Below are 27,876 nucleotides of genomic sequence, written 5' to 3'. Positions count from 1 at the left end.
TTTGAGAGGCTGTCATTGCATAGGCAAGCAGTTGCAACTTGAAAACCAAAGAATACTCAGCAAGTAATGTCCATAAAATGTGAGCAACTGGGATTTGTGCTTAAATGCAAGATAAATGTCCTGAAGCACAAACAGTCACAGTCTTCAAGCAAAAGCAGCAGTTATTTTCTAGTCACAAATCTGGATATCTTAGATAAAATACAAATGCTCAATAATGCTCAATGCTTTGATAAAATGCAAATGCTCAATGCTTCTCTCCTGCATACTAGTTTTCTAGTAAATGTATGTAAACAAATATTTATCATATCTGGCTCTGCCCCAATCCATAATTCCCATTAAAATCCATGGGAATAAGGTGGGTTTATCGGGAATACAGCTTTAGTCCTATAATAAATGCAAACTCTCATGAAGGTAACTGCTTGCACACATACTATACTAAAGTATATACACTAAGAGAATGAAGAAAAAGAATACAATCTAGCTAGTCCTGCATAAGGGAAAAAGTTTAAAAATGTCCTGCACACTCACTGGATCATGTGTGTATTTTTATTTTAAAATTCTATTAAATTTAAAATTGAGGAGCTAGCATGGTAGTTCTAATGCTACCCATGGAATACTTTTTAAAATGGCATTACTGATTAAGGTGTAATGCATTTGTCCTTATGCTGTGGGCTGACACTGGGAGAGCCATAAAGCCATCATTGCTCAGACTGTTAATGGAGGCAAGAACTCACTGCACAACACTGCAATACTCCTGGGGTTAAACAGAGAAATAGTAATGATGTGATTTGGAGGGAATTCAATTAATCCTTCTTATTAAAGAGAGGCCAGTGTCCTACAGACTTAGAAGGGAGGGGGAAGCTAAGTCTTCTCCTGAAACTCCAAAGTGGTTTTTAATGAATTCACAGCTAAACAAAACTACATGGCATTGTCATGCTCTTCTCTGCTATAGAACAGAGAATGTTATATAACATTCTCTGTTATATATTACAAACAAATATGACAGTTAAAAATTAAGTAATTCCATACTAAACTTAAAACAGTAGTTTTATCAATTAGAACTTTATCATCTCCAGTTTGAAATAAAGCTGAAATCAGGTATGAGTTGGCTAGAGAAGGAAAAATCAAAATACTTTGACTAACCAAGTTTTATATTATTTTATAAATAAAAGGAATACACCAGGTTTTTTATGTTCATTAAAAGCTGAATATATTCACTGGGACACACTTTGGTAGTGCCAGCATGATACAGTCACAAAGCATGCACATCAGGGTGACAGCTAAAAAGCAACAGAGAGCTTTGCACATAATCTAAAACTAAATCTGTATGTAATTTCCTTCCCTTTGTTAATTGAAGATTAAAACTAAATCAAGGGGAAGCCTTCTATGAGGCTACTTCCAACAACAGATGACTCAACTAGCACCTGAGAATTTGTTGTGCTTGTGTGTACTGAGGTTCTGAACTTCCTGTTTCAATAAAATACCAAACAAGTTGTGTTTCCTTTACAAATAAGCTATTACATCAAACCCTGTTCCTATAATTTCAGTTTTTGTCCTCATTCCAACATTTTCTTTGGCAAATGTAGAAACATTCTAATTAAAGAGAGGAGAAAAACAAGCATCATTCATCATAGTAAGAATGAATGCTCGAGAGAACATCCTTACTGGTTACTTGTTCATTCAGTTCAATTTGGCTTTTTAAGTGCACTTAATTATGGCATGCAGTTCTCTGAGATAAAACATGGGTAGCAGAGTTTCCACTAATAGTGTCTTGTGAAAGCTATTAAAGGTACTAATTCCTCTAATGCCATACAAATGTAATACCACCTGTGTAAACTAATTAAAAATATTTTTAGAACACCATAATATTTTAAATATACTATTCTTTAACATATTTGACATTTGAACTTTTTTAAAGTGGAAATGTTCCTTTGTTGTCATCAGCATGATCTATAAGATAAGAACAATAAGAATCCTTTCCAATGTTATCTTTCCATATTATTCACATTTTGACCTCAGTCTACTTCATTTGCAATTAACCATGAGAAAGACAAATTCCCATGAAAAGGTAAATACCAGACCTGCAAACACAGCATAATGCAACTGTCTGCTTAAGTACAATAAAGCCTATATATTACAACATATGTGGTTTCTTTTCTAAATTTATTTAACCACAGAATTGGAAGTGCTGATTCACGCAGGCAAAAGCTCAAACTTAAAAGGATACTATAATAGGAGTTATAATTAATCAAACAAATGTAATTTTGGATAAGTCCATGTGCACATTGTATCTTTGTGGAGAGCACTACCTCTTTGTCTTATAAACCAAAGGCTTCCAGCAAATGAAGCTAAAACCCCAGTCAGATGTTTGGGGTTGTGTTCTAGACAAATCTGGAATTTGTCAGTAGAAGTAGAAAAAACATCCACTGTAAATGGCTAAAGCCAGTGGAGGATGCCGAAAACTCCTGATGAAAGAAATAACCACTACAACGTCTGCAACACCCTCTGAGGGCAGCATGAAAATAGAAATAGTGCAGTTAATCCTGGAAAAACCCTATGTTTGAGGAATGATCTCATCAAAAAGGAGAATGACTTGGCAGTGCTGCTGAGAAGAAGCCAGCAGCCCTACAGCAGTGGTGAGATGCTCTTGGGGAAAGCACACAACAGGAGATTGGATGGCAGTGTGCACCCACAGCCCAGAGAGACAAACATATCCTGGGCTGCATCAGAAGCAGTGTGACCAGGAGGCCAAGGCAGGGGATTCTTCCCCTCTGCTCTGCCCTCTTGAGACCCCACCTGGAGGGCTGCAGCCAGCTCTGGGGTTCTCAGCATAAGAAGGGCATGGAAGTCTTGGAGCAAGTCCAGAGGAGATCACAAAGGTGACCAGAGGGCTGGAGTGCCTCTTCTATGAACACAGCCTGAGAAAGTTGGGATTGTTCAGCTTGGAAGAAGAGAAAGCTCCTGGGAGACCCTAGAACAGGGTTCCAGTACTTTAAAGGGGCTATGAGAGGGCTGGAGAGAGAATTTTTACAAGGGTATGTAGTGACAGGACAAGCAGAATGGCCTTAAGATGAAGGAGAGTAGGCTTAGATTAGATATTAGGAAGAAATTCTTTTCTGTGAGGTGGTCAGGCACTGGGACAGGTTGCCCAAAGCTGTGGATGGATCCCTAGAAGTGTCCAAGGCCAGACTGGATGGGACTTTGAGCAGCCTGGTCTAGTGGAAGGTGTCTCTGTCCATGGTGGAGGGGGTTGCAGCTTGATGATCTTTAAGGCCTCTTCCAATCAAACCATTTTATGATTCTATGAACCTCCAGAAAAAAATCCCACAAACAAATAAATCGCAAACAAAACCCCAAAACCAACCAACAAACCTAAAGCAAAAAACCCAAGAAAAAATACTGTCTACTTTTAATATCGGATGAACCACTACGTGTCCTTCAGCATCTTCTACATGAGTAAGCAGCAAACAGCCCAATCCACATCACAGAGAATAATAATAATTTTGGGATCACACTATGGTACTGCTTCAAGAAGCACATCTTTAGTTTCATAAGTGTGAGCTTAGCCAAACCAAAAACCCAGTGGGATGGGATGAACAGATCTTTCAATTATTTATGCCATTCCTATTTTACAGTTTCTCTTCTAAGCCAAGATCAACTCAACTATATAGTTCCACATAGTAAAGTTTTGGGCAAAACTTAATTAATATCATAGTTATCTACCTCCTTCATGTTAGACTAAACCCAGAACTTCAGTAATAGTACTCAATAAAATCTGTAGAGTTTGACCTTGCTTTGTATTGAAACCGCAGCTGTTTCAAGGCACTTAAAATGTACCATGATTCAGGCATGAATCTCTGAGGCTAGGCAAAACTTCTGGTAGATCACTAAAGTTTTGGGACAAGTTTTTCAGTTTTAACATGATAGTGAGGACACCTTAAAGCTAATTCTTACATGTATATTTTCTTTGATTTTAGAAAGTTAGTACTAAACAGAATTTTTATACTTTTTCCCTGGAAAAAGTATAAAAATTCCTCATATGTTCAAAACATATTAGTTTAAAATATAGATACTAATGATACTAGTTACTATTAAAAGAACCAACAAAATTCCACCCAATTCAGACTACCCATAAAATTCCTGTCCCTCAGGCAAACATACTGGTTTGCTAGACTTCTCTCTCATAGATTTAAAAGTAGGCATGACATGCAGCAAAGACTATTGAAGGTGAGCAGAATCAGGCTGCCTCATCTCCACAGGTAAAAGCCTCTCATGTGAATCACTGCCAGAATTTCCTGCTTGAAATGCATTTGATAAAGCCTCCAGGCCACAAATAAATCTGGTAGAATGAAATATGGGTAAAATGTGACCTTTCAGTCAGATTGGGGAAAAAAAGGGACAGAAATATTACTCTGAAGATCAAAAGGTCCCTGGTGCAGACACTATCCTTTGTTTTGGATTTGTACAATGTAATGAAATACCAAGTCTGCTTTCATGTTTAGTGGAAAATAATGAAGAAATATTACCTTTGTAATACTAATATATTGACTAGCAAAGCAAGGCTCTTTTTTGATTGCAGCTTCTGTGACCAACTTCAGGCAAATATAAAAAAAATATTTAAAAAAAAATTATTAATTTAGACCATCTTTTAAATACTTGTGATGAATAACTTCAATACACAGGACATAAATCATTGTAAGAAAAACATGACAGTGGAACTTCTTGTCTTTGAAAAAACCTCCAAGGTCTACAAGAGAAGACCTTGTGTCATCAACACATAATAAAACACAAAAGAGTAAGAACAGGTAGAGAAGCATATTAATATATAAAAACATATACTCACAAGCACAGTAAGTAAAAATCATAATTTCAAAGTAAATCTGCTGATGATAGAATTTTGACATTTTAAAATTGACTTTTTTTTGGTGTTTGTGTGGTTGGAGCAAAGGTATGGGAGTTAGAAATCAAAGGAGACTATTAAAATGCTTATATCAGGGAAACTAAGATTAGCAGGACAAAATCTGGCACATATTCATGGATTATTTTCTTCATATTAGCTGTGAATTACTTCAGCCTCCATTTTGGAGGACAGAATTCTGCAGTTAAGACTGTACCTTAGACACACTTATGAAAGTGCCTGAGAAGACAAGCTATATCAGCTAAAATGTACATTCTAAAGCTCTCAGGTGTAATGGAGAAATACATTCAGAAAAATATCAGGTCTGTAGGCTGTGATCCTACCCTGTAGAGACAGTCATGGACTTTCGTGTCATATTCTTTTCCAGGAACATGAACAGAGTTGCAGTACAACTTTTTGCTTATTACTAAATGAAGAAACAGCAAGGAATTTACTAAAAATAAGAGAATTTTAATTAAATAAATAAGATTCACTTTTGCTGGAACCATTGCATGACACTGTGCTTTGAGGGAGTCAGATTTGTAACTAATTTTATTACCTGGATATAGTGTACTAAAACTATAATAAAAAAAAGCCAACAAGAGCATCTCAACAGCTCCACTAAAACAGCCAGACCAGAAACGTTCCCATCCCAACATAGCTATAAAGGGTCTCCACAAAGTTCCACTATATTTTTGCTTCTTCAGCTATTTCATCTAGAACTACTGTTAAATAAATGATAATATAATAATAAGAGCCCATAATGCAACACAGTTTTCCTCTTATGAAACAACAGTTCTTGATATACACATTCTTCTGTGCTATGTAGAAATAGTTCTTTACAAGTTCACCTTTTAAATAAGTGGAATGTATTTTGGACTGATAGCATTTTAACTATTACAGATAAACACTGCATATAAGCCTGATTTACTGTTATGCAATAAAATACACATAAACAAATAAAATACACATAAACACTTTCCTTCTACCATAACAAGTGTGAGGATCAAGTAAGACAAAGCAGGATTTCTGAAGCTTTAGCTGTATAACCCCTGTGGGGCTCCAATGGCTTAACCAACAAAAAATCATTACATGCAGGAGCCAGGAGGTTTTTCAGCACACCCTGGTCTTATGAAACTCTCATTCTTCCATTTTGTTCATATATGGAAGACAGAACTCCAATTGTTCTATCACTACCATCCATACAGGCAGTAGGTTTCACTCATAAAATACTGAACATGTACAGAGAAACATTTTTTACTGAAGGATAAAGGTATTTAGATGGCAGTGACTAAAACAACCATGATATTTCTAGGCATTATGATAATATACATTACTTACAGTAGGAAAAGAATATTAAAGCTAAAAGCTGATTATTAGCATCAAGCACTTTTGCAAAGTGTACGTGACCATCTGCCAGTGAGCTTGCAATGAATCATACAGACAAACACAATCACAGTGCAACATCACCAGAAGAGAAAGACAAAGGCACATAAACTTGACTATGTTTTTTTCTACCGTGGAAAAAAGATCAAAGTAAAACTTTGATTGTGTTTTTACATGATAACAATTTCCCCAAGTGTTGATTTTCTAGAAGTGCAAGATTACAGTTCAGATGATAATGTAAAAGCATGTGTAATGCATGCATAATGTGCTACTATTGCAGCAAAATGAAAATTTACCAAATCTACATCAATAGAGCAATAGAAACATCTGTTCTTCCTCACAATTAATATTGGCCTGGGTCTGCTCTTATTACCTGTAAACTAGTTTCAGCTTCTTTCCTGCAGTCTTTGCTTGCTCTTCTGGTACTTTGTTATCCCCTTCTAAACACATCCCAGTGTTTCTTTTCATTTAAGAATCAGATCTTTTCAAGAAACTCAGAAAACAACCCCAAAGCAAACAAACAAAACTGCAGCTTTGTTTTATGAAACGTAGTCTATGTTTATGTGCTGAGAAAATTCTGGACTGGAACAAGCTGTCAACCACTTTTGTTTAGCAAAAACTTTACATTCACTCCATGTTGGTCCAAGCTAGTCAAATGCAGAGAGGAAACTAGAGAATACATCACAACTACAGGCAAAATCAGCAGTGAAAAGTTTTTGTGACCAAAGTGTACCAAGGCAGCAAGATTCTATTAGTCAGATATATGAGGTCATTGTACTATAAGCAAGGACCACAGAGTGGTGAAAAGGAATTACAGAACTGATTTTTATTCTGGAAAATTAGCTATGTAGATAAAACAGAGCTCTTTTTAGAAGATAATTGGGGTGTTAAAGTTATTTGTAAGTCATTGCAGAACATAATCATGTGCTCCTAGATTATAGTCATGTGCATAGATTAGGCACATTAGCCACAGAAGGCACAGAAGTAGGATGGGCTGCTGAGCAACAATCAGATGCATCCATAAAGTCCAACAGGCTTCTAGAACTGTTTTATCTTGGCTATTTTGTCATGTATGCTATGTATATCTAAGTATAGTACATTTTTAAAAACAAATTTAGATAAAATTGGCCTTTTGACTCAGCAGGTCTTTTTGAACTAATATTTAAAGGACGTATTCCACAAAAAATTATGCTATGTCTTCCTCCTTCCACTTTGAGCCAATTTCCCTGGTATGGAAGCAGGATGTACTTCAAGTTCTCATGTCTTCACTGGTAATAAAGGATAAAATTAGTGCCAGGCTCAACAATCTATCTTTATTAAATAAAAATAGTAATTTACATATGCATCCTGAATATGTAAAATTTCCTTTCTTGACTGTTAGCAATGTATTGAATACAGGGATTATTTTGAGTTTCACAGATTTAACGCAGACAAAGAAACAGCAGTGAAGGACTAGAATACTACAAAAGCAGCATGTAACTTGCAGAAAGTAATAGCCTGGTAGTACCTTTTTAACCTGGGATTAAAAGTGAGATGCCAAGTAGATGATTTATGCCTTCTCTTGTAACATATTTAATACTAACTTCATGAAACTTTATCATGAAAGCATGATAAAATGAAGATAAATATCTCAGGGTTCTTTCCATTAGACTGGCAGTTGAAGTGCTTAAAAAATCCTCCACATGCATTAACCTGAACATTATAAAAATTCTACCTGCAACCACAGTAACTTTTAGCAAGTGAAACCTGTATGTGACTGTGCATTGTATTGCAGACAGGAACTCAATTCTAATTTACTTTGAAGTTTTCTACAGCATCCAAGGTATTGAGAGGTACAATAAACACATACATGCCAATAAAAAGGAGTTGAACAGTATTAGATTTATAAATAGATACAAGCAAACAACATCTTGAAAGTGATGCCAAATAGGCAGATGTTATCAGTATTTACTTTCATATTCTGGAAATGTAAAAGGAAGGTCTTACAATAGGACTTTAGAATTTACATTACTGGGACTTCTAACTGAACTATTCAGAAACCAGGATTCTGGCTTTCAAAATCATGCTAAAAAATATGTTTTTTATTTACTTGTTGCCTTCTACTGCCATTTTGCAGAGAAACATTTTCATGCTTCTGCAACCATGAGGAATAGAATTATTTCCCCTAAATCTAAGCTTTCATTTATTTCTTAATCTAATTAGTTCATAATCTAGGACATAACAGACCAAAAGGACAGAGTAACATAATCACTGGCAACACCCAAAAACAAGGCAAGATTTTATCCCAAAACTCTTGAGAAAATTTGTAACAGCTCCAGTTACATTTCAAATACAACCTAAACTACTCAGGCACAGAACATACTAAAAGGCTCTTAGGCTTTTCCGAGCTCGTAGATCAGAGATACATTCTTACCTAAAGATGCAAAGGAAGACATACTGGGATTTTTGAAAGTGTCTAAGTCTACACTGAGAACCTCTGAAAATCTGTCATTCATTTATGAACATTAAACATTTTAAAGTTTTAACCACAAAGCATTTTAAAGTAGAGAATACATGGCTATTCCAGTTCAGAGACATTGTTAAAAGTTGACTCTAACAGCTGAGACTGGAGAAGAATATAAAAATTAAAAACAGAATAAGGATTTAGTAATCACTTATTCCTCTGGTTTTATTCTCCTGCCTGTAACTTTTATTTCTGTTGAGCTTGGCAAATGTCCCACAGAATGGGGGATGTCCAGTATTACACAGTCAAGTCTTATGTCTCAGATGAAAAGCACATGGAGTATGGCTTTCTACATATTTTCATTGAAACCAGGCTGATTTTCAGACGCCTGGTAAACTGGAAAAATGACACAATGTATAAGTGGATAAAACCTTCATTTACAGCAGATGCACTACCAGCTACAGTGTATTTGATATCCATGGACAGAGCTGTTACACAGTCCAAACTGTCCTGAATTTCAACAATTAGTATTTAGGATTCACAACTCTACCTTTACAGAAGAATATTAACTAGAAAAAAAAAAGAAAAAAAAGAAGAAAAAGAAAAGGACAAGATATGAAATTCTCTCTTCCTTATTTCCAATTCTGAATACTTTAATTTTTGTTTTCTGTTCATTAAAATTACTTCATTCTACCAGCTGTGATATGGTGCAATACTTACTAAGCCATCTGCCAGTTAATTTTTTTTTGGAAACAGGTGCCTCCTTCTGACATGGAAGACCCAGAAAAGAGATGAAACTTGATGAATGAACATTTAATGAATTAATGAACATTGAGAAATCAATGAAAGGGAGCCAAGTTTCATTTACTGTAAAGCCTGATTTGGACCAGCCATGAAAGCCAACATTTGAACTAGTGGTAACACTCTGGAAAATGCTTCCAATTGTTTAACTAGTCCACAGAATGTTTGGTGAGAAATCTGCATCTTTAAAAAAAATTCTCACAGTGTAAATCTAATGCAAAGGGCAACTGTGTGAGGATTCACACATTCTGGTTTATTTTAAAAATACACTTGTATTTCAAATATAGACAGTTCTTGGCTTCTGTTCATGTCATTAACAGTTTTAAAAGCCTCGGGCCATCCTCTGCAAACAGGCACAGGGCATCTGCAAATTACAATAATGCAGAACAGACCCACATTTTGTTTACTTCAACAGCTTCTGATCATTTTCCATGACAGATGTATCACAAAAAGGTTCTGACTGATACTAGAAAAATCTTCTAAATGAGAAGCCCCCAGTTTGCCTTTAAAGCATTACTATTTTTTTAGTCCTTGAGGCTATCAGTTTATTGAAATAGCTATCTTAAAAGCATGTGTTATTTTTCTTTATTGGGTGTACTGTAGCCTAAAACTGTGGGCCAGCAGAGTTAGGTCAGAGCTAAGTGAGCACAGATTTTCTGCCCCCATTGCAAAACCAGCAAAGTAAAAAACAAATATGAATACAAAGGAGCCCACTTCACATCAAATAAATGTTCAAAAATGGAGGTTTTGAAAGTAGAGAAATTCAGCTATCACAAGTTAATGAAGAGCAATCTGATTTTGATGTATAATTTGTGGCTTTTTCAGTTAATGATGTCCATAAAATGCATTTTTAAAAAAATATTCACTGTAGATATTGTGTTAAAATAAGTTGCCTTTTTAAAAAAATTTCTGAAAGCAAAAGCAGCAATCAAGCCATTGATAATTGAGAATAATTGGTCTGGTTGCAAACTTCTCAGCCAAGAAGGGTTTTGTGTGGGCAATAACAGTCTATGAATCTCTGTCTCACTTTCATGCTTTTAGCAATTGGAATAACTGTGTTCTTTTGCATGTCATTGATGGAATTAATAATACAAAATTAAGTTGTCCCAATATTGTAAAGAAATCTGAAACCATAACAATTTCCAATATTAAACCCACTGCTGCCTTATATTGGAATAATTGTGCTTAACAGTTTGCAGGCATTAATATTAGCTTGTGCTTGATAGGTTTAATTTAATGTCTGTGAGAAAATGCAAGAATTATATCAACTATATTAATTATAGTTTTATCATCTGAAGAGGGATATTTTTTCCTAAAAGCACTTTTCACATGGAGGTCCAAGATAAACATTTTTCTTTCTTTCATCAAAGTGATGAGGTTTGATGAGAGAAATGAAGAGATGAAAAAGCTTATTAAATCACTTAATTCATACTGCTGCCAGCATGGGATTTTCCTTTACATTTTTCAGTGTTTTGCCATCTCTATTACTCATACAACAGGGATTCCATTGCTTCTCATGAGAGGCTTTTCTAGTCTCATAGATCTTACCTTCAGAAGATATATCTTTAAACTCTGCATGAAATTAAAACAAATTTTAGGCCATGACTCCCTACAGTTTCCCTGCCTGCTGTAGTCCTGCCTGGAATACTTCCCAGCTGGCTGAAAACTCAATCCATTGCTAGTCCATCCTTCCTCACCATGGGCTGCACTGGGGGTCCAGAACAGTCCCTGCTTAAACATTTCAACAGACATTTACCAAAGGTATAGTGGTCTTAGCCTTGCAAAATGCACCTACAGTGTAAAAGAATTATGTTTCCAGGGTGATCAATCTATTTAGAGCCAATTTCTTACTGACTTGTTTTTTTTTAATCAATTCACAGTCCAAGTGAATCCATTACTGAAAGAGAAGAGCAGCAAAACAACACAATTTGGGTACAATAGTCTGATAACTGTAATAAAATGAAAAATGCTGATAATATACTGACAACAGCATTTAAGATGAGACAATGAAACACGTATGAAATCTTGAATAACCATCATTTATTTCCACAAGTTTCATGACATTCATTTCACCTAACTTCTAGTGCTGTCATCTGAACTTGTTACCCAAGTCTCCTTGTGATCAACAGAGAGAAATTTCTCTGAAATCAGAATGTATAATTTAAAACCAAAGATGAAACTTTATTAGTTATTTATAATAGAATTTGATCACAGATTTGATCAAAAATATTGACATAAAAATCATGTAAGAGCATAAAAATACAAGCAAGATGTTCTATAATCAAGCTTAGCCTCCAGCTAATAAGCTAAGATTGAACTATTCGATTTTAAATAAAAGTTACTTTGGCTGCAGTTAGCCTGAATGTGGATGCATATTCAAACAATATAGACATATAGACATCACCAATGTCATCTCCAAATTTCCTGTACATATATTTCTAGTGAGACAGATTAAAGATTTTTAAAGATTTGAATTTTCTGTGTAGGGAAATTACTCAAGTAATAATTCAGCTTTAGATAAAAGTCCAGTAAAAGGACTTTCTCATTGGTTTGTGTTGGGAAGAAAATATACCACTTTAATGATAGGATAATTATAAGAGATTTGGTCTTGTCTACATATTCTACTGGAGATGGAGGATTATCTTTCGAGCAAAGGATTTATTTGGAGAGATAAAGAACAGAATATTTCTCAGCCAGTGAGGTACTTACATTAATATTTACAGAGCAATAAGTTGTACAGAAGGAAGGAGCCCAAACTCACAGAGGCCCCAGTCTTGGTATCTGTATGCAGCTAATCTTTGTGCTGTCCCATCATGGCTTCTGATGCCTCCCTAACCAGGGAGAAAAAAATCCACTTTAATTTCTTCCTTGGCTTGTACAGCAGTAAAACCAACAACAAAAAGAATGCCCAGTTTTTGTGGCAGAATCAGCAAGAGGGTGGGCAATGTTTTTGAGAGCTGAACTATGTTTATTAGTACTGAAAAAAAGAAAATATTTATCTTTATGGAGTGCAAAAATAGTTTGCAGTTGCTCTGTCCACTTCAAATTATACATCCATAATACAGTTCAACAAATATGAATATATGAAAACACGCTGCAAATATTTTTCTTGCACTCTCCATAAAAAGGTTAGTGCATGTACTGTATTTTTTTCTTGAGGGAAACAGATGTCAGGAACTAGGTACCTTACTGTTGCCGTAAATGTCCTCTCCCTCTCTGAAAGTGTTGTTTATTCCTCTTACACAGTTTTTCACTTCCTTTTCATTCCCTCTTTGACACCAGTTTATCTTTGAATTCAGATCTTAACTTGAACATGCTCTTGGGAAGTGTGACATGCTGTTATTATGAAATAAGTGTGCTATTACCAGACGAGAGAACCTTCTGCTAACCTGACTGACTGCTTACAAGAGGAAGGATTTAAATCACAGGCACTGGGGTGATTTGTAAGGCTATCTTACTGTCAGCTGCTTAGACTTTTAAAAATACATTCCTTTAGACAAACAGCATATGCATTTTTCTTTAGGATGTCAGTAAGACAGACTTCTCATTTTCCAAAAGCCTTCTGGATTCTTTCAGAGTCTGCTGCCTTTTCACATCAATATAATACAGCATTCACATAATATAACAAAAGTCAAAACCTTACATAAAGATTTTAGGTTTAAATTGTCCAAATGCACAAAACTAATTTAAAAGACATTTTTCAAAGCATAGAAACAGTATATAAGCATGGAGAGTAAGGACATCTGTTAAATTTTTAACTTATAATTCAACAGTAAAGAGTAAATACACAACTGCTATGGGAACAATTTTTCAAAACAGGTTTTAAAGGCTTTACTACACATTAGCACACAAGTTATTTCATTCCGTTTCGACCAATGATAACCTCTTTAAACAAGTGCTTTATTTTACTTTTCTCAATATGAGAGATATGGCACAGCACTTAACACTGTCAGATATTCAGCAGTGCAATTGTAAGATCCTTAACATTAGCTGCAATTTCCGTGTTAGTTTTGAACCCATGCTATTTGAGTTTAAGATGTAATTACACTTGTTACCAGCTGAAGTTTGTTGTCATCACATAACTCTGAAGAGAATAAGCACAGCCTTTGTGCACTACAGTCAAACTATATAAAAATATTAAGGAGGAAGGACATGTAGCAACTATTCTTCATAATCCTGGGACTCACTTCCTACTTCTGTATGTGATGACTCATCTTTCAAAGATTAAAATAACATTCATTATTAGAAAATGCTCACAGGGAAAGACACTAACATCTGTCCTACAAACAGGAACTTCATTAATGCATAGTAAGAGTCTTCTTAGATATGTGCCTACATTATTTGTGTAGACTAGAGTTTGGTAGATACTTGTGAATTCCACTTTAGATATCACTTAAAAATTTGGACTGAAAAAGGAAATCACTATAAAAGTAATGAAGCAGCAGAAATTAAGAAGCATTTTGTATTTAATAAGATGTGTGGAAGTGATAATGACAGGAATTAAAAAAACCCCATTAATTCATGTTATTGTTATTACTCAGGATGTGATATCATGAAGTCCCAAGCTAAATTAAAATGACCAATTATATTTTAGGTACAGTGGCATCAACAACATACTAAGAACATACATATATACAGATACAATTATGCTTATATAGATAATGCTTTTTAATGTTAATACAGTGTTACTATAAAAAGAGTGGGACACCAAAATTAGTCTATAATTTGGAAATATGATCAAATTAAATATCTGATAGGCTGATTAGTTTAACCCAAGACAGTCCAGGAAAGCCGATCTAGCCAGTGGCTAGAAAGAAAGCAACAAAGTTGTCATATTGGTAGGAGAGGTGCTAGATTTAGATATTCCAAATTCAAAGCGATTAAATATATAATCTACTTGTGTGAAGCTCTGATGGATGTCTAACCATCTATCCTTATGACAGCAAAGCTGAATATGATTTACTGAGGCAGAACTAACATAATAAGCTTCATAAGCAAGTTACGTTTCAAATACTATGGAGGAGCCAGAGAGTTTATGCTACAAAATTCAGTATGTTGATGATAAGGACCAAGATAGGGGTTTTAAACACATTAATGAAAGCATAGCATCAAGAAAGGGAGAGAATAAAATATCAGAGAGATAAAGGAAACATAACGGGCAGATTATAGATTTAAATGCATTGAAGGATGGTGGCAGTGTCAATTGTTAAAGAGAAAAAGAATTTCCAAGGGAATACGCAAAGTCTGGTTTTGGCTGCATTATGCTTCCACTGGTGCTGTGACATCTAGGAAAAATACTGTGTACTGAAATGATGGATTGGATGTCACAAGGCAAGATGGGAAAAAACAGACTGAGTCACCAAGCCAGAGTGGTAACTGAAATTTTCAGTGGATCAGATTATTGACCTCTTGTCCCTTCTGCAGAAGTACAATATGAGAACTACTGGGCAAATGCCCTCCCTTGTAAGGAAGGGCACTCAAAGGAGACGTGATGGAACGTCAGAGACGGAACATAAAGTTGATTATGAATTCACAAGATGTTACACCAGATGTTCTGAGTGGTTAGAAATAAACTGCAGCTGAGAAAGTGAGTGGAATCCTGAGACTTTGTTCAAGAAGTCATGAGAGACTGGTGGAGAAGCTCAGATGGAATAAAAATGAGCAAATGGTGGGGAAAGTAGGAATAATTGTTAAGATATTATCATTAATTTTAAAGTGCTAAAAATCTGAACTATGGGTCTGGATGAAAAGAAATTGTTTGGCTTATAGGAAAACTTAATCTATCACTCTTTGAAAAAGAGTGCAAGATCTAAAAACAGACAAGATTTTCAGCAGCCTAAAAATCCAATAGGGTCCTAGATCCTGCTCCCTGTTTTATAAGTTAGAAGTTCATGAGTCTTGTCCTTGTTGACATTTGTTCCTGAGAAAAATGCTAAACTACTTACAGTGAAGGAAAATATTTTGAAGACAGCAAATGGAACTATCATAAACTAATATTAAAGTACCAGGACCCAAAGGTGGGAACTTAACATTGAGTGTCAAAATGTGAGGAATGTAAATACCAGGAATATATAAAATATTTTATTGATTTATTCCATGTTTCAGATTATTTTTAATCTCAGATTTGATTTTGAAATTACATTGCAGCATTTGCATTTATACATGTAGATTAAATAACCCTGTAAAAATGAAGCATGAAAACCTACTTGTTTACATGATTTTGCCTTTAGTTTGCACAATATATTTTGATGTAGCTTTCCCTTCCTAAAATGAGTAAACTGCTGAAATGAAAACTTATCTACCAAATCAACATCTTGAAAGTTTTACAGTGGCAAAGTTTGCAGATAGCAGACTAAAGCTAAGTCAACATTTCTTATATTTCTTAAGTTTATACGCTTCCTTTTCTATCAGAGATCTCACAAGATCTCTGTATCTGCCTGTCAAACAGAAGCTGTGCAGCTGTAAGGAAAATGGTAGTTGGAAAGATAATGTTAGCAGAATTCAGGCATCTCTCTCAGAGCAGCCTACTCATCTGCTGCATGGAAGAAACCCACGACTGGCTGAGTAAGGGAATTTACTGTTTCCCAGGAAAGGAAATTGCCTGCTCGCATCTGGCAAAATGTTCTAAATGTTTAGTTTTGACAAAATACACATTTCAGCTCTGCTTATAAGGTGAGTTCTGTAGAGTGGGTACCTTCTTTCTAAAAAGGGAAAAATCTAATTTGTACTTTAAATATGTCAATCCACTATTTGGTATTTTATGGCACATATTGTATACACTCAGCTCTAAAGCAAGCAGGAACTCACAGGCTGAAAGCTGTGTTTTAGTTTACAGGAAAAATGTATCATGAATGTAAATACAACACTCCATATCGATAGCAGAAATGAAAGATGAAGAGAACAACAAACATGAAAGAAATACTGAGAGGATGTGACTAGCCTGAATTATAACTTTTTACTCAGTTTCTGACATTTATAAGACTCCATGCCAAATTATTTAAATTCCTCTCTACTTCAACATGTCCAACAAAGAAATGGTCGTTCTCATAACTGGCAGGGGACAGATCTTCTCAGCCATTCAGTTTTCAGAATAAGCCTCCCTTTCAAGCAGACTTGTTAAAATGCCTCTAAGGCTCAGTATAAAGGCTGTATGCAGGCATCTTCCTTCCTCTTCCTCAGATTTCAAGGACAAGAATGGATTTAACTTGCCTTACTTTTCACACCAGTTTTCTAAATTTAGCTGTTACTACTTTCTTTTCCCCTGAACTCTGACTGGCTTTGACTCTCTGGAGAGGCAGAGAAGACCACTTCCTCCTTCACAGCTGGGAAAGCTGCTCCCAAAAGGATAGAAAGGGTGAAGGATCACAATCTACTGCTCCAAAAGATGCACCAAATACGGCACTAAGCTGCAGCGAAGGGTTAAAGGGATGTGTATTTATTTCGTTGGCAAAGTGAACGATCACTAACTTTCCTGGACAGTGGGAGAGAGCACCGCATTAAAGCAATATGAGTCCATTGGAGCCAGATGGGGAAACAGCAAAACTCTCTCTTGGTTATGTGTGTTTGGGGCAGTGTATTTCAGTTACTGCCCATACAGCCCGGGATTATCAATGGAAGCTTGGGGAAAACTTTACCATGGTGCACCTCAGGGTGTTACTCCAAGACCTAGATGAGAAGCACAGTGAGTAGAAGCTAAGTGGTGGTGCCTGCTGTACTGGTGAGAGTCTTCCATTAGGAGTATGTTGTCACTTCTCAGAATAATACCTGTGCTTTCCTTATCTTTTCCCCAAACTGCAGACAGCTGCCATAGCAACTGGCCATTTACTCATGCATTCATTCACAACAACAAAAAAACCAAGACACAAAAACCAAGCCCAGCTTAAAACACAGTAAAAGGTGAACTTGTTTCTCTTTCCAGTATTCCTACAACCACAGTTCTCCCTAGTGGAGGCCCAAGATACAGCAAGGCTTCCTAGGCAGTCTCCAAATTCAGTTTGGCTCCTGGCCTCATTACAGCACAAGGGCCTCCCAGGGTCATGCTTTGGCTTTTCATAAAGGAAAACAGACTCCAGTTCAAACCTTTAGAGACACTAGACACTCATCTCTCCTCCAAAACTCGGCAAAACTGAGCTGCCAGATTACAACGGTGCTGTGACTCATTAGGGTGGCACACAGATGGCAAGCTTTATAGCCATTCAAAATCTACTGATTTAATCAAGGCTCTCATGGAGATCCTGTCCAATGAAATCCCAGCAGATTCTCCCTTACATCTTGTCTTTTATATGTGTTCAGTGCCTTGAGTAGACTTCTAATAATTAAAAAGCACACTCCTAAAATACTACACTGCTCAGTCTCATATTTTCATTTAATATGCAACTAAAGAATTTAAAAAATCCATGAAAATATAATCAGAAAAATAAAGATTATCCTCCAATTCTTCCTCATTAAGAAACAGGTATTTCCAGGGCTGGAGCAATCGAATTTTTAGCACTACTCTATTAACTATACACAGAAGGTGGTGAAAGGAAGGATGACTAGTATGATATGGCCTCTAATTTTTTTGGGCTAGCTGTGCAAGGAAAACAAGGAACAGACCAACTTAAGGACAAGTTGCAATAGGAAATTCTCATTTAAATTAGCAAATTAATTAAAGTACCCAAATAACAGAAAATACTGAATTGGAATATCTGCTTAGATAGAAATGCTTCACACAGTGTAGTGCGTTAATCCAATCCTATTTTCTGTCTTTTGGATAATAGTAGGTTGGTCAAGTATCTTGCAAAGACTGTTATTCACATGGAATTAAACATTCTTTCAAACACTTCAATTAATTGAAAATTAGAAATCAGTATACAACAAGTTTGAAACTTTGTTATCAATGCAAGTAGCTGTAACATTATCTGCTTGGGTATTGCAAGACAAAATTGAAGGGATGGAGAATGCATATTTCATATACCAAACCCTCCAAATACATAAATTTTGATGCAAATAATCTTGACTGTTCCAAACATATCCCTTTGTTTCCTCTGGTTAGAAGGATGAACAGTGGCATATGAATACTCCACAGGAAAAAATCCAACAAATTGGTTTCACTCATCACAGTCCAAATATAATCAGAATCTTTCTGGAATTCACAAGAATTAAATTCTAGAGATTTTCCTTTCCAGAGGTAACTATGTAAAGAAGTATCAGCAGTTTTCAACAATCTAAGACATGAATTTTAGCTGCTACAACTCCTTTTGACAACCCCGGAACACAACTTCCATGATATAAATAAGTAAAGCCACATTAATTCACTATATATAATAAAGATAAAGCAAGTTATGTAAGAGTCTGTCTTAAGAGATCCCGAGACATGCTGGGATTTTCCTTGAATATGAGAAACTTTGGTCAGTGATTCATGTTAGTTTGACTAGCACGGCATTCCCTTTATTTGTTTTAATTAAGAAAAATCTATAGTTTCCAGATCCAGACCGAGCCAAAATCTCAGGCAGTTTGTCTTCAGGAGTCAGTATCCTATCATGCTGGTCTCAAGAAGACAATTTCTCCTTACAGAGAGGTAAACTTTTCCAGAATTTCAGTGGAATGGACTCTTTCCCAGGGTCTGGTAACGCTAGTAATTTTCCACTTTTTCAAAATGACCGATCATTGCAGAGACCATGGGAGTTGGGAAGTAGTCCTTTTTACTCTTACATATAAATTTCAAAGACTGTATTAGAATTTCCCTCCCCCTTTATGGGTATTTCCCACTCCCAAGGGCACAGAATTGGGTTAGGGAGAGCTAACAGGGTAATTCCTATTCAGTCATGCCACTTCCTGAGCTATCCCTTACTGCCACTGCCTCTGGATGGTTTTTCCTCTTCCAGTCCCAGCTAGCTTGTGATTTCTAACTCTTTTATTAACATTAGCACTTCCAAAATTAGCCATGACATAAAGAAAAAAAAGTGCCTTTAAAATAATAAATAGAAAGCTTGTAAACCCTTAACTCTTGAAAGACGTGCCTAAAAAATGAGTGTTCATCTCAGAGATTCAGCAAAATACAAATTCTGTGTTCAACTGAAAACCTCTAATTACTGCCCCTCGTGTTCTCTTTGCAAGGATGTACCCAAGCCTGCTTTTGTATGCATGGGACAGCGTCTTTCTCCATAATTCCACAATGTATTATACACCATCTAAATTACATCTTGGTTCAGCACATTTTAAAGAAAACAAATTAAGAACAAACAAGCCCAGGGACATATGTATGTATATATATGCATATGTGTGTGTGTGTGTGTGTGTGTGCTTAGTGGGGGTGGTCGAGGGTAAAGAACTAAAAAATTATTACCATCGCAAATCATTTACTAGCATAGTTGGAGGCTATCGGAACTGATTGCTCTGTCTAGGAAACTCTTAATTAGAGCCGTGCTGCAGGAATTCGCAGGGGTCCTGCCGCTGCCGGCTCCTCCCTGGGGTTTCCTCTCGCCGCCCCGCTCCCGCCAGCCGCTGTGCGCTGCCCCCGGCCCCGGCGAGCCCGGGAGGGAGGAGCGGCTCCGCTCCACACGTGCGCCGGCTCTTACCCACTCCCGCTATAAGGGCAGGGGAGCGAGTGCCGGGGCTGGCGAGGCGCGGGGCTCGGCGGGGAGCGGCGCAGGAAGGCAGCGGGCCAGGCGGGGCGGCCGCAGCTGCTTCCCGCGCCTGACAGCTGCGGGCACGGCGGGAGCGGCCGCACCTCCCCGGCCCGCCCGGGGCAGGCAGGCAGGGCCAGCCCTCGCCTCACGGCACATGGCAGCGGAGCGCTCGGCCGCGCCGCAGGTTAGCTAGGGCCGGGCTCCGGCCAGCGCATCCAGGCTCTCTAGGTCCGCCGAGTTACCGCAGGGATTAAAATGCAGCTGGCCGCCTACTTCTTTCTGGGCTGCGGCATAATCTTAGCTTCAGGATACAACTCCTTCAGTAAGAGCATGGAGACGATAGGCAAGAAGCAGTACCAGGTTCAGCACGGGTCGTGCAGCTACACCTTCCTCCTGCCCGAGGCGGACAACTGCCGCTCCTCCACCCCGTACGTGTCCAACGCGGTGCAAAGGGATGCACCTCTGGACTATGATGATTCAGTTCAAAGACTGCAGCTACTTGAGAACATCATGGAAAACAACACGCAGTGGCTAATGAAGGTAAGGTCATATAATTTCTATCCCCAAAACCTAACATCCTGTTATCTCTTCCAGTGTGATTTATTTTTTCTTGAACTGTACCTAAATTCACAGAGTGCACTGTCTAAGCTAAATTTCTGAATTACCTTTCAATCAGAAAGTTGTTTTGAAGTCTGAGAACATAATATTAACGGGCAAGGAAGAGTGAACTGCACAGTTGTGCAGAGACTCTGCCTTAAAATTTGTCATTACATTTGAGTTGCTTGGACAAATTACATACACAGATGGACTGTGGGCATGTCTGAAGTTTCTGACATGAAAGAAGCAGCTACTAATTTATAATGGCAAGGGCTATTTTAGATCTATTTAAAGAATATAGAATGTACCTTTATCTGAGGCATGCCTGAAAAATGTTATCTGAAATGTGATTTCAAAACTTGAATGAAGAAATTAACCTATTAAATCGCACTGATAAAGAACTGTAGCTCCAGCAAAGGCTGCAAGTCAGACTTGCAGTGAAATCAGCCTTGTGAAGAGATAGAATTTCAAGAAAATTCTTTAGTGGTTATCCTTTGCATCCTGTAACATTTTCAGTGAAATGTACAAGATTCAAGGGAAAATAGTCTGGAAAAAGTGTTACAGATACCACAGAGCTTCCCTTAATGCAATACCATTGGAACTAAGGGAAAATTGACATGTTTTTTGCCAAAATGGCAACATTTGTACCTGAAAGAGCAGGGCAAAAAAATTGCAGCATGTATTTTTATTATTAGTGGAGAACAAACCTGATCACTATTTCACATTTTTACAGAAATTAATTTGATTCAAGATGCTATGCAGTTCAACAGATTTAGATTTTAAAAACCTTTATTTCACTACTACCTGGAAAGATGTTATAGTATAGTCTAATTGCATAGTAAATTTATGAGCCTTTATGTTTTGTACCAACATGCCTGTCTTCCAAGCAATAAATATTTTAAAGACTTGGCACTGTATTTACAAATGTGTTCCAGTGATGCCATAATGGTTTCTTCATAACGAAAAAATCTGTGTTGCAAATAGAGAAAATTCAATTTTTTTACAGCGGATAGCCATTTCATACATAGTTACAAAATAATTTTGCACTAGGACTCACTCCTCTCATCAGTTACAAAGTTACAGAACTCCTGTGATACAACCAGTGAAACCTGCTGGAGAATTTGTTAGTGTTAAACTTCCCATTCCAAAACAAACAGCGGAGGGTTTTCATCAACCTGGAAATGAGCCTTGAAGATTAAATCCAAAATGCATACACTTGAAGGCTCCAGTGTGGAATTCTAAATCTCTCTTTATAGGTTTAGGATGCTTAATTTAGAGACACAAATAATGTCAGTTCAGTAGTTTTTTGATTTTTTTTTTTTTAAACAGGCAAACTTTCTTTCCTCCACATACTTACCTTTCTACTTATTAATTTACAATGCTCATTGTTGTAATGCTAATACCACAATTAACAGATGTGCAATGTAGGATGAAAACCACACAAAGTAGAACAGTCTAAGTTACCCAGCTGCTAAGCAATTTCCTAACATAAATAGTAAATCACACAACACTTCAGTCTTAAATGCCACTTGAGTAGACAAACACAGTATCCTAAGTGGCATTAGGTAAACAGAAACCAGTAAGCATCCTTATTCAGTAAAAACTATGTTTTTTCCTGTCAGCCCCTGGGAACTCAGTGCCAAGAGGAATAGGATAAGTATCTCTAACCCATTCTTTGGGGGATCAAAAGATAGATTCTGATTTACAAGACAGAGAAATGTTTCTTGTATTTGAGCAAAGGCTTCTAAATAAGATGCTTTAGAACAGCCTGTTGTTTTTTTTCCTAGCTCTTCCACAGCTAAACATCCTGTAAAATATCTACTGTTTGCCTTTTTCACTATTTTAACACCTGCTCTCTATGTCATCTGTTTTGTTCACAAAGAGCCTCCAACAAAAAGTAGCTTTTCCTCAGATTTACTTTGCTAGAGACACCTGGTCTGCAAGTGAAGATAAAAAGCAAACAATAACCTTTAAAGTTGCTTACAGAGTTTATTTACTGTTTTTTTTTTTTTTTAAGGTCACTAATACACATTCTTAGGTTCATATTTCAACCTCCCAAAATGTAGTGCAAGGTCAGTCAAGATGGGGAGAAAAAATTGTATTTGCTTATTTTTTTAGTGTATTGAAAGTGTAATACAAGATTGCTTTTAAAAATAACCTGACATTTAGCTTCTCAGCAATTGCACAAAAACCTTCACTGGGTCTTTCTCTTTAAAAGTTATTTTTGTTCATTTAAGAGGCAGAACCGGTCTTGTTTTGAAGTTGTGTGAAATATACATCAGACTTCTAGTGTGAATTAACCTTTAAATGTTGTTCCTGAAATATTGCACATCCCCAAACATTTTTACACACCTCCCCCTCTCCTGCCTTTAATCCATCAACTAAAGGAAATGTTCTGTTTCTGAATGAACACTGGGCTGTATGAATGGAGCAGCATGGGAAGTGTGTGCTTCATCTGCTTAATGGACAAACACAATGGGAAGAAAATGAGTTTGATATGTCCAGGTTCTTTTCTGATCTGCTCCTGCATAGGAAGCAAAAGATTTTTTTTTTTTTTCCTACAGTTAGTACAAATTGCTTCTTCATGAAAACACATCTTTTTTCAATCTGAACTTTAATAATGCATTATGCCACATCTGTATGTGCCATACATAAAAGTGGAGAATGTCTTTTAAAAAGCAGATTATGTTTAAGCATTCAGATGACAAGCTAGGACAAACCCTTATTCCACCTAATCCATGCTTTAGCAGTAAACCAGTAAGTGATACTTTGAAGCAAAGGCCAAAATGCTAGATCAGCTGTGCTGCAATATACCTAAAATGAACTTTCCTCTTTGACTTTTCCTATCTTGGGATCAATTTATATACTGAAGTGTAAGATCTTTTTCTAATGTGTGTATGAGCAGGGAGCGTAACGCTCTCAATAATAAAATTTTTAATTAACTAGAGATGATAGCAGGCTGGTATGCAAGTGAGATACAAGACTGGAAACTTTAAATATAAACATAAATGTTGGCTATTATACTTTGGAACTTTCAATATACAACACCAGGTTTTCAGATATTCCTAAAAGACAGGCAATCCCTTAGGTTCAACAATTTAACTATTTCTATGTGAGTAAATGGCAGCTTTACCACTTGGATCACAGCACTTGTACTCAAGGAACTGCACTTTTTCAGATATTAAGACACTGAAATAACTGAATGCTGACTTGAATTTGCTTCTTAATATTGATTGAATCCTATGACTCAGGAGATATGACTGTCCACAGCAATAGTGTAAAAGAAACAGTCTTTCTTAGTCTTTCCTGTTAGAAACAGCTGAAAACAACGTATGATCAAATTGATGATAGCATCTGGAATGCAGGTAATTTATTTGTAGTTTATCAGCAGATCAAAAGACTAGCAAATAAAAATCAGGTTCAGGAGTCAACACTAAAACCCATTAACAGAGCTTCATCCTGAATCATCCCAGCAGACCAGGAAGGGGATGCACTGCTGATAGAAATGCAGTCTCTTTGGATACACTTAACTGAGATTCATTTTCCCTTGTCTTGATACCCTGGAAGGTTATAATTATTTCTGTACCGAATGTCATTTGTCAAATACAAAAAGATACTTTGACATGCTGCCATTCAAAACTATCTGCACACAATGAATAAGGACAAATATGTTGAACAGAGTTGGGCTTTGAAGTACTCAAGAAATGATTCTGACCCTGAATCCTACATTCCTTTCTTAAGTAATGCATCTGTTTTTACTTATTGTGAGAAGTGTTTGGTTCTGTCTATCAATGATTACTTGCTAAGCAAAAGAAAACTGGTAGGACACAAAAGAAAACACTTTCTTACTTTCAGACTAGTATGTTACCAGATAAAGTTTCCACACTACTCTGGATGATATAATTATGCAATTTATTGTTGTACTTCCTGTAGGTAAATTTCAGTGAAAGAATTTGAAATGACGCTATTGAATGTGTTTAAAAACTTATAGGAACCATATCTGCATCATTCTGCCAATACCAAATGGGTGCTGCAGGTCTGAAATTGTAAATTTGTAAAAGAAAATCTCATTTTCTTTGTTGATTTTGTGCAAGACAAAATTGAAATAGAGAATTCACTTCCAAGATGTTATCAATAAAAAATGGGATAAAAAGAGGATTACAGAATCAGTCTCTTGCTAGCATTCAAGATATATTTTTCTGTGTTTTGTTTGTTATTAACATGACAATAAACTTGTCATCTTTGACTGGTCCAAACAGCAAAATGGGAGATTTTCTTCATCAATTATCAACAGCAAGGGTTTAATTTCCTTTTTTTCTTTCTTTCTTTCTTTCTTTCTTTCTTTCTTTCTTTTCTTTTTTTGTTTTCTTCTCTTTCTTACTTTTTTCAATGTACTTATAGGAAATGAGCTTGAAGATTCCTGACTTGCCAGTTTCCAGTTCTTTTTATTTGCATATCCACTGAATATATAAAATTTAACAGCATTACCTTTAACACATCTTTGATACTTTGTCAGAGAGACTGAAGTTGAGGATGGTGTTTCTTTGACAGACAATTTTTGTTACTGCTCCTTTTTTCTTGTTAATTATGAAAAAATGCAACAACTTGTATCTCACCTCAAATTTACAGAGTGAAACAGCAAAATGTGCTTGATTCCTAAGCTAATATGTATGTATTGCTTAGAATGGAAGTTATTCTGAAGCCCACAGAAATGGGTTGGACCCACTTCTAACCTTCAAAATATGACAACTAGTACCTTTAGTAACTGCTTAATACTGTCCTTTACATACTACATTATTTGCTTTTGAAAATGTACCATATTCTTTGATTTACAATATTAAGCAGCTTAGTTAATGATTATCTCTTTAATAATTTTTTACATACTTTGGTGCAAGAACCTCCTGCTGCACCTGTTATTTCATGGCCTTCTACACAGCTTTGACTAAAGGGCAAAGTAAGATGGTTTTCCCCACTGTTACTATTGTTATAGGTCTAGACAGGCAAAATGTTGCCAACTGGTTTGGAAGACAGTCTTACATCTTGCATTAGTGCCTACAACAGAGAGGGGCCACTCTTGGATCTTTGGAACTTTGCAAACCCAGAGTTTCATCAGGTGCCTCAGTCTATATTAATTAGCCTCCTAGAGTAAGTTCAATCAGCCTCTTCAGCCTCAAGGAGACAAATGGAGGAATGGAAAACATAAAAAGAAATCCCCCTTGATGAGGCAGATTTTTCAGCATTGCTGAAAAACTTACAAAATCCAGCATGCTGCATGGCTCTCATCCTAACATACTACTTTAGCACTGGAGTTTGTAGGCCTGAAAATTCAGAGACAATAGGTAGAAGGTTCAACTGTGGACTCGACTGCAAATCTTAAATGAATATATACATTAACGTTATACTTCCCACTTGTTAGAAAGCAGCTTGAGTATGAGTCAAATCAGGATTGATGGCTTTTCCATAAGATTTTGGTGTCTTCTCTTGCCACATCCTGAGATAATCACAGAATTACAGACTGTTTGGTTTGGAAGGGATCTTCAGAGATCATCTAGTTCCAACCCCTCCGCTGTGGGCAAGGCTATCTTCCAGATCAAGTTGCTTAAAGACCTATCCAGCCAAACCTTGAATGCTTCCAGGGATGGGGCATCCACAACTTCTCAAGGTAGCCTGCTGCAGTGTGTCACAGCTCTTACTTTAAAAAAAAAACCCCAAAACACAGACCAAAACTAAACAGAAAAACCACAACAAAACCAACCAACCAAAACACAAAACCCAAAGTTCCTGGAACTGGAGATGCAAGTTGTACTTCAGAGAGAAATGGTTCTTGCATCTAGTTAGCATATTAGGATACTAATGGGAGCATTAAGGATACTTGTACAGACTGCATAAGGGAAAATGGGAAGAGATGGCTCTTGGGGGAAAAAAACCAAAAGCATGTACCTGAAACAAGGATGTCATGCACAGGAAATATTTGGGTAGTCCAAATGCACCCTAAGAAATATCTCACTGGTAATAACAGTGAAAACAATGTGTCAGTGGACCATAAGTATCACTAGATCCTTCAAGAAAAGGAGAGTTTCTATGGCACTGAATAAGAAGTTTCAGAAATATGCACTGACATTTTTATCTGTCTTTTAATTATTTGAACTTCTCAGCCTAGCCAAATATAAACTAGAGGGGGGAAAATAATATGAACATCAGATAACCAAAAAAAGGCAAAGCATTTGGGGAGAAAAAAGCATAGCACAATAATTAAACACCTGGAAATGCTTTAAAGATATGGCACATTACACAGCATTAAACCAAATAACCTGATGCACACAGTAAGTTAAAAATACTGCGATAATTTCATTTCCTTGACCAGACATATTTCTAGGCAATGGGGCAGAGGAAAAAGAAATCTTATTTATTCTCTAGAGAGAATAAAGAGAAATATTTTTTGGTGAACCTGATGTCTATTCCAAGTAAACCAGGCCCAGAGGAGATGTTAAAGAATGCTTTAGGTTGTAAAATCCAGATCTATGTTTTGTATAAAAAAAAGAATCCCACACCTAGATAGTTCTGCAAACACTCACTGAGTTCTTCAGCTGCCTAGAAAAATCCTTAAAAGATTCTTTAAAAGAAATTCTTATTGTGTTCCAAGTAATTACTGAAAATCCTGTTAGATTTTATCTCTTTGTGGAACAGGTTAACCCTAAAATTAAGATGTTGTTTATAAAGCTCAGCAAACGTATCCTGCAATTTGTATGATGAAATGATATCTATCTATTCTCTTTCCAACTTCCAGCACATTATGGCTTGGTCTGCAGAGAGAGCAGGAAGCTACAGGAACTTTTCTGCTGTCTTTATACTGCCCATATGAAGCTTTATCAGTTTAGCTAATAATCTTCCAGGAGTCTACTAAGGTCAGAAAAAGGTCTTACTACCAAAAAGAGAAGGCTGATAGAATATGCAACCATCTTTCTGCTAACCCCTCTCTGCTAATAAAAGTATGCATGGGAATCTTGTATTCTTCACAGAATTCACTATTCACAGAAGCTGTTAGGAAACATTTTCCTCTCTAGACAAGCAAATACTTCAGAATTCTTAGATGACAGCAATGTTTTTTCCAATTCAGCTGTCTCTGGAGATCTCTTGTTAAA

At 36.5% G+C, this 27,876-nt stretch overlaps 2 protein-coding genes across 5 annotated transcripts in view; one reads left to right on the top strand and one right to left on the bottom strand.

The window, feature by feature from the left end:
- The window catches only part of MCPH1 (microcephalin 1), a 120,037-nt gene that overhangs the window by 14,847 nt on the left and 77,314 nt on the right, over positions 1-27,876 (bottom strand). The window contains exon 13 of one of the 3 annotated variants that reach the window (XM_059468694.1): positions 12,237-12,358. The exons of the other annotated variants lie outside the window; for them this stretch is intronic. Within the exon in view, the coding sequence (XP_059324677.1) occupies positions 12,245-12,358 (114 nt within the window). The 3' untranslated portion in view covers positions 12,237-12,244. The remainder of the gene's footprint in view (positions 1-12,236; positions 12,359-27,876) is intronic. 3 annotated transcript variants of the gene reach the window in all.
- Positions 20,145-27,876, top strand: part of ANGPT2 (angiopoietin 2) — a 40,598-nt gene continuing 32,866 nt past the window's right edge. For both annotated transcript variants that reach the window (XM_059468146.1, XM_059468145.1), the window contains exon 1: positions 20,145-20,677. In XM_059468146.1, coding sequence (XP_059324129.1) covers positions 20,393-20,677 — 285 coding nt within the window. In that variant the 5' untranslated portion in view covers positions 20,145-20,392. The remainder of the gene's footprint in view (positions 20,678-27,876) is intronic.

The sequence above is a fragment of the Ammospiza nelsoni genome, chromosome 3 (genome assembly GCF_027579445.1).
Source record: "Ammospiza nelsoni isolate bAmmNel1 chromosome 3, bAmmNel1.pri, whole genome shotgun sequence".
Classification (NCBI taxonomy): Eukaryota; Metazoa; Chordata; class Aves; order Passeriformes; family Passerellidae; genus Ammospiza; species Ammospiza nelsoni.
The sequence above is the reverse complement of the archived record's forward strand: the minus strand, read 5'-3'. Positions and strand labels throughout refer to the sequence as shown.